The sequence below is a fragment of the Antedon mediterranea genome, chromosome 5, assembly GCF_964355755.1.
Source record: "Antedon mediterranea chromosome 5, ecAntMedi1.1, whole genome shotgun sequence".
Taxonomy (NCBI): domain Eukaryota; kingdom Metazoa; phylum Echinodermata; class Crinoidea; order Comatulida; family Antedonidae; genus Antedon; species Antedon mediterranea.
The window spans coordinates 25,594,233-25,602,270 of NC_092674.1; the positions used below are offsets into that span (position 1 = coordinate 25,594,233).

At 32.4% G+C, this 8,038-nt stretch overlaps 2 protein-coding genes across 2 annotated transcripts in view; one reads left to right on the forward strand and one right to left on the reverse strand.

Annotated features, from left to right (window-relative positions):
• The first annotated feature begins 427 nt into the window (after positions 1-427).
• LOC140050077 (17-beta-hydroxysteroid dehydrogenase 13-like) lies at positions 428-3,822 on the forward strand. The gene is made up of 4 exons (XM_072095087.1): positions 428-1,636; positions 1,953-2,197; positions 2,592-2,714; positions 3,283-3,822. Exons 1-4 carry the CDS (start codon positions 1,076-1,078, stop codon positions 3,362-3,364), a joined length of 1,011 nt encoding a protein of 336 aa, XP_071951188.1. The 5' UTR covers positions 428-1,075; the 3' UTR covers positions 3,365-3,822.
• Positions 3,823-3,838: 16 nt separating this feature from the next.
• Positions 3,839-8,038, reverse strand: part of LOC140050079 (COMM domain-containing protein 6-like) — a 32,932-nt gene continuing 28,732 nt past the window's right edge. The window contains exons 3-6 of the mRNA XM_072095089.1: positions 5,996-6,072; positions 5,424-5,535; positions 4,580-4,780; positions 3,839-4,064 (exon numbers count right to left, since the gene is read on the reverse strand). Coding sequence (XP_071951190.1) covers positions 4,014-4,064; positions 4,580-4,780; positions 5,424-5,535; positions 5,996-6,072 — 441 coding nt within the window. The 3' untranslated portion in view covers positions 3,839-4,013. The remainder of the gene's footprint in view (positions 4,065-4,579; positions 4,781-5,423; positions 5,536-5,995; positions 6,073-8,038) is intronic.

Consider the following 8,038-nt stretch of genomic DNA (forward strand, 5'->3'; position numbering starts at 1 on the left):
AGAAATTAAATATTGTTATTCAAGCATTAATTAGACGGGTATTTGATTATTATTTTTTTATTGAATTTAATTAAGTTAAGTTTAGTTTGAAAGAAAAAGCAGTTCCAACTTCTTTGAATGTTATTGTTAATGAAAAAAGTAAAATTGTTGCTAATATATAGTTCCATTTAAATTCACCAAGAATTTGTTATAACACTGAACAGTATAGAAAACGTAGATATGGGCGCTCCATACTAACGGCCCCTTTGCACAGCAGGAAGTCGAATTGAATAGCGGCCGGAGGCACCGGAGTGCATAACATCGCGCTAAACTGATACGGCGGCCGGAGTGAAGCGTGATCGGCTACCCTATCGAATCACTACTCCTGGTGGTGGTGGGAATATTGGTGGCGCTCTACACGTAATTAAAATTACGTAGCGCCACCAATTTGTTTCCACTCAAAATATGACACGATATGTGTGCCAAAATATTTTTCTATTTTACGAAATAAAAATAAAAGTACAATATGACCTCTCTTATCTCAGAATACTATAATTAAATACCATCTGGAGAGATCTGGCCACGCGCGCACCAAATGACTCTGTACGGAAGTGATAAATACATAATAATATAAATTAATTAACAATTCTTTCTTACAATAGTAATTCTTTCCAAAATAATGAAGATGCCGACGTTTTTTTCAAAGTAGGAAACCACACAATTGCTTATGAATTTCTTACATTGTTTGCTTACACTTCTTTTAACGTGAAAAAATGCGCAAAATCAATTTCAGGTAATTAAGTTTAAGCATGCAGCGCATTAACATTTCGAAATTGTTGTGCGCACACACACGTGACACAAAATAGACCCAATTCCATCCAGCAGTATCGTTTTATTTAAGATGGCATAATTTAGGATGGCATAACCTTTGCGCTCATAGTTTACGTGCGTGTTGAATTTACGTGGATAACCTCTTTCGCACGTCCTATGTGTGTACTGTGTGTGTGATGAGTCAGATCTAGTTGATGATGAATTTTCCAAAATGAATGATAAGTAAACAAATCTAGGCATAGTACTGTAATTGTATTGTGCGCCAATGTGCTATTGTAAAGCAAAACCGTTGACCCGAATCCGAATCACGTTTTGTTCACTTCACAAGGCTAGTATGCAGCTAAAAGATTACATCAAACAGTTAATTCAGAGAATGTTTTCGACAATTCAAAGCTTACTGGTTTTTATAACCAGAGTTTTATTTGCGTATCTGTATACGGTGTACCGATTTGTAATTCCTCGTTCTCCTAAGTCAGTAGTGGGTAAAGTAGTACTCATAACTGGGGCTGGTCACGGCATAGGCAAGGAAACGGCACTGAAATTCGCTAGGCTAGGGGCTACATTGGTGTTATGGGATCTAAACAAAACCGACAATGAACAAACTGCAGAGGAGGCACGGAACGTAGGAGCAGGCGCGTGCGCGTACACAGTTGACGTGAGTAACAAAAACGCTGTGTACGCCGCAGGTAAAAGGGTAACCGACGAGGTGGGGAATGTCGATATACTAATTAATAATGCAGGTGTGCTTGTTGGAGAGGAACTTCTAGAATTAACTGATGAGCAAATTGAAAGAACATTTAATGTCAATATTTTGGCTCATTTTTGGGTGAGTTCTCTTAAATGTTATTTTTCAAGACACCAACCCCCTAGGGGCTCCCCTAAACTGAATTTATTTATTTCCTATAATAAATAGAAAGAGTAAATATAATCTGTGAGAATTCAAGCAATCATGGTCTAATGGAGAGCATATCATGAGCATAAGATTCCTGGTTCGAATCTCAGTTGGGATGACTTTTTCTCATTCTCAGATTTTCTTATCTTATTTCCATTTCTAAATTGATTAATAATAATTAATATTACCTATGCCAAATTTTACTATAAATTTAATATTTCACATTTAATTTAGTTTGCTTTATTTATAGATTCTTCGTGCATTTCTTCCAAGTATGCTTGAAAGAAACGATGGACACATCGTCACAGTGGCATCAATGGCTGGTCACTTTGGGTGGCATCGATTGGTTGATTACTCCGCCAGTAAATTTGCTGCAGTCGGGCTTGATGATGCGCTGAGGAGAGAGTTAAAAATGCTCAAGAAAACAGGAATTCATTTATCAATCGTTTGTCCAAACTTTGTCAGTACAGGATTGATCCATAATGTGTCGCAAAGGTCAGTAAGGTCATTGCCAACAAAGTGCCTTTAATATATGATATATAACCAGAGAGGTGTAATAAGCAGAAGGCTAGAGGGTGTACTCCAGTGATTCTAACAGGATCAGGGGGAACCAACAAGATGGCAGCCATAAATGTGTTCAAAAACATTATTTAATATAAAAATAATAATCTAATATAATACATTAAGACCACGTAAATTACAACACATATTCATCTTGTTAAACGACAAGAAAGTTTAAAAAAAATTAAACATATTGTTAATCGCAATGGAATGAATAATTTCTTGCCAGGTAATCTAGCATTTTTATTTTTTTCTCGATATGACATGTAGGTAATTAGCACCAGTTTGGTTTTCGTTGCAAATTATATTTTTTAATTTTCTTCTTCAGGATTGGTAAAATAATCACAGCAGATGATGTTGCAGAGGCCATTATTTATGGAGTGCAAAGAAATGAAAGAGAAATATTCCCAAAAGCTACATATGAAAGTCCATTACAAATCATTTTAAATAAGTGAGTATATTATCATTAGGATTCGGAAATTTGGAAAACTGCCAACCCAAGAGAAGGAGACAAAAGTGAAAGTTGAAAGAGTGGATTTTGGCTATCAATCCATGGGTCCTGGGGGAAAGCCCTGTCAGAGAAGTCCACCACAATGCAAGTAGACATAGTTATATAACAAAAGACACACATAAGGTCTACCTGGATTAATACACATGTACTATGATCTGTTGGTATACCTGAATCATTATTTATACACAATACCCTTGATAACAAATCTAATAATTCTCATATCAAAATGTATAAAAACTGAAATTTGCATTGTAAAGGTTATCTTGTTTAGATAGACAATATCAATAAACAGACAGGTTCCCTGTTTTATCAGAATTCTTTGTTGATTTAATTTCTTTTTTTAGCGCATACATTATCATATCTTGCGATCGAGCATTTACTAGAAAGGCTATCTAAAAATTATATTAATTTTCTGCTTTTTTTTTAAATTTATGTATTCATTAAAATTCAATTTGAATTTGTTTAGATCAGTTTTTTAAAATAAATATTTCTAATTATATTTCCACAGGATACTACCATTTAGGGTGCTTGAAGTTCTCGAAGAAGCTTTCGAGATTAAAATTGGATCGCAGTCTAAAAAGGAACTTTGATGACGAAGGCGCTAGGATTGTGCTAACTTTATATAAAACATTAATGCAGTAAAAAGGAAAGAAATCAGAATAAATTAAAGGAGTTTTTATATTTCTATCAACTAAACTAAACTTAGCTTGAATGACACAAACCACAGTCTTGCATATTTATGTTAATTTACATGTTAATTTATATGTTAATTTATGTTAATTTGAATATAGCAATGGCTTTAACAAGTCTATGGTATTAATGCATACCAGTATACATACAGAAAGACATTTATTTAACATTCAGAATTGAATAAATCAAAATTTTATTATATTACTGACTGTATCTATGGTAGAATAAACATTATTGGGAAGGGGGCCTTCCACTATTACCAAAAAAAAATGAACACTATTATATTTAATATTTACTTATATATATATATATTTATTTTAAAATGATATTGATAATATACATTTGATTAAATGCTTTACATTCCAATCCAATATATTTATTATTATCAAAGTTATTGTCATATTTTGTCTTGTACAGTATAATTAATACGTGATCAAAAGATGGTGATTATAAACTGAACATTTTCATATAAACTCCTGTAAATGTGTTTATTTCTATTTGTTTCAAACACATTTATCATTTGATTTTATATACAGTCGTCCAGAGAGTTTAAGCAGTGTCCAGCATACTTGCCATCTCCTTCATTTCTTTACTGAAGTTCTGCAATACAAAAATGACAATTAAAATTAAGTTCAAATTTATTTGTTCTGACCACTGCTGGTGGATCTAGGATTTTGAAATAGGGGAGGGAGCAGGGCCTTGTAAACAACATCACAATAGACAATATTGTCTTTGTTGTTAAACTCCATGTGGGCCATTGGGACAAGGCTACTGTGCATGTAATTTATTTACTATTTTTCTATAGGCACAGTTGACTACATGTATGCTGAAAGACAATATTTGGTTTGGCTATTGACACAGTCAACTGTAGTTTTATCAGCACATGAAGACTTCACATTAGATGGATGGCCAACCATGCCGATGGACCTATAGCATGACGCATGATTGACCATGCTGATAGACCTATATAACGCATAATTGACTAGGCTGATAGAACTATAATATGACGCTAATTGACCGTGCTGATAGACCTGTATGACGCTGATAGAACTATAATATGATGCATGATGCATCTTTCAACACAAGAATAAATAGATTATTTTTTTGGGCCTTACCTGAAACTCTGAAATAGTCATTTCAAATGATCTTGTTGTCACCAGACCAGATGAATTCGCTACCTTCAGGGAAATGGTAACAAATGGAGAGTTGATATTCTTGCATGATTCTGATGACATGGCCATTCCTAGCTTCCATCGCATATCAATCAATTTGCCAACATTTAGTAAACGTGTTGCAGGCGTACTTAACAGCTTACCCTACCAAAACGAGAATAATTATTTTTTGCTGCAGAAATGTAAAAAAGAAAAAGAACACACGGCACCATCCAGGATTTCCAATTTAATTCATCATTTCCTACAGGCCTAAAACTGTGCATAGTCACATTTATGCAGCTGAGCTCTTTCTTTCTTCATATATTTGTTTTTTTTTAAATTGATTAAATTTTCAAATTTTTTTTATTCAGGATTTCTGTCAACACTAGAGATACAATTCGTGAATCCCTCTAGTGATGTTGACTTAATCTTCCTTCCTTCCTTCCTAGTACTGTATGTGTTCCAAAGATAGATGGTGGGTGTACATATTTGTTCTGGTTTTAGACATTTTGAACATCTTGCTGTGACCTCTAGTACCTGGAGGAGGTTCACATGTTATATTATTTTTAAGTTTATTATTTTTTACCATTATTTATTTATTTATACAACTATACTATTCCTTTTCAATAGGAAATTTATTGATTCGCGTTTGAAATGATTGCCAAAAATATACTGCAGTAATCATTTCTTAATTTTAGTCGGTCGGTCGGTAAACACTAACTTGAGCACGCGACTGCAGCCATGTATATGGCCTTGTTGAATCATGGAGGTTATATCAGGGAAGAGAGAAATTACTCAGTTTTCTCACTTGTTCATTCCACAGTTGCTTCATAACAGACACTGTTGTGGCATCCCATAATAATGACTTGCTTAGTTCATCAGCTAATTCATCAGGTGTTGCATTACACTTTGCAGATGATCTAGAGGAAGGAACGCACATTAATGGTAAAACTAGAGGATTTTACAATTTATGTGTACAATTAAAAGATTTTTCTTATTCTAATAATTAGGGACTGATTTTGTGTGAAGTGGCGAGCATGCCAATTTATCAATCGATGTACAATCAACTCGCACAATACAGGGGAAAAAACCACCAACAATTTATGAAAACTCTTCTCTTCTTGAATTGACTGTATTTATAAATTGTGACCGAATGCCATATCTGGTAGCATAAAGTTCTGTCAAACTAGTTTGATGCGTTCAAATATAGTAGTGATGTGCCCAAATATGGTAGTGATATGGTCACATCACATTTTGTTGTCACATAAAGTTTGTTAGTGTAGACAGAGTGAATTCCGAAACTCAGAATTAATATTTGCTAAATTGACTCACACACGTAAATATAATTCTTTTTATAAATATTTTAAAAGTAAACAGTACCTAAATACGAATACGATAGCTTCAATTGCAGATTCTACGTCACCGTTTGAACACCTGACATCAGCCTCTTCTAATTTCTGAAAGTAATCCAAAATATTTTATTAGGACTTGGTTCATATGTCTATATAGGCATAGATTTTTTTTTACATGAGTTTACAAACTAAACGCAAGCATTAAAAATAGAGTAAACAGTTATTAACAAAGCGCAGGGAAGAGACTCTTTCTTGGTATAGAGCCAACTCTTAATTTTCTTTATATAATATTATATATTTTACTTACTAAATAAAAATACAGAAACAAATACTGTCTGCTTAATTTTCTATATAAATCTTTTTTTTTTAAATTTAATTTCACAGCGACACCCCAAAACAGTTTCAGATGGTATATCAATATTAGTCATTGAATAAGGATAGATGCCAACAAAATCGGTTCACTTTAATTGTTATCGTAACATGAACATCTAGTGACTTTACTGCTAAGCGATTTATCAACTGAAGAAACAGTTTGAAAGATTAAAAGAATAAGTTGTTCATTAAATCACAACATGACGCTGTGAGGAAAAATATTTAAAGAAAGGAAAACAAGTTGGTAATCGCAATATTTGTCTATAAATAGTTTGGCGGACATCAAACATTTAGAAAAAAAAGTTATTTTATGATGGAAAATGTATAAACCATATCGTGTTTACAAATATGAACAATGACGTGTGTGTACCGTATATCTAACAGCTTGAAAATGGATTTATATACATATAAATACAGAGTAAAAACAACATTATTGTATTTATTAATACATCAACAAGTCAAAGGGAAACAACCAGTTTACTGATCAACAGAAAATACTAAACATTCTAGAAATAAAAAGTGATTCTGGGTAAGTACATTATTATTATTCAGTATTGTTTTACTTTATGTAATAATAATAATATTCAATACTGTTATAGTTCTTTATACTGACAACCAACAGTGGGTCAGTACAAACAGGATCAATTGACTTGAACAACACTCTAAACAACTATAGTATTAATTAACATAAAGTGATTTAGTGTTGGTGGGAGAAATAATATCAAATTAAAATCTCCCAGTTGTAAATTTGATTCTTTAAAAAGAAGATCCTACTTTACTCATTTCATTTTTAAACTTTTGTATACTCTTTACGTGCACCTCTAGTCTAGGTTGTATAGAGATGGTGATTTGTGGTCTTACTGCTTGAGTAATACTCTAAACTAACTAGAACTAGTGTATAACATAATAATGGGTGTATGGTTTGATTGGATTTAGTTTGTAAAAATTAAAATCTCAGTTGTGAATTTTATTCTTAAAAAGCAAGATCCTATCCAATACTACTATACTCATTTCATTTTCTAACTTTTGTACCTCTTTACAAGTAGTCTAGGTTGTAAATGGTAATTTAGCTAAATATTAAAAAGAAAAACATTTTTGAACATTTGGTGTCATAATTATACTTGAGCTAAAATTAATTTGGTTTTTTTATATAGAAATGCTCACTGGTGGCCCTATGTAAAAAGAAATAACAAGTCCATACAAAAGCATTATTATCTGTATTTTGTAGTTAGATTGACGGTACAGATATGTCAGATAATAGTTCAGATTGGTTTTAGTGCCAAAATAGCTTCTATTTTTCTTTTACCTTAAGTTGCTGAATTAAAAAAGTTAGATGTAATTTTTTCGACCACCCTTTCATTCAGCTGCCATTAAAAAAAAATATATGGCACCGAAGATTGTGCTGGGAAACAGAATAAACGTTCTAAAGTTACACTTGATTTGCCTCTTAATAATATTGTAGTACAGGATCGTTTTTGGTGTTCTGCCTTTAGTTTTTAATAATTTTATATTTGTCTTGCTTGCAGTAAATGAAATAAATAGTATTGTATAAACTTCAGAAAGTTATCAGGTTTGAGGTTCAAACTTTAGATCCATGGGACCCTCAACATGTAGTTATTTTATTGATATTAACTTCTACTTTTTTTAAACAAAGACTTTGTATGAAATGATAATTAAAAACTTTGATTACAGATTCAAC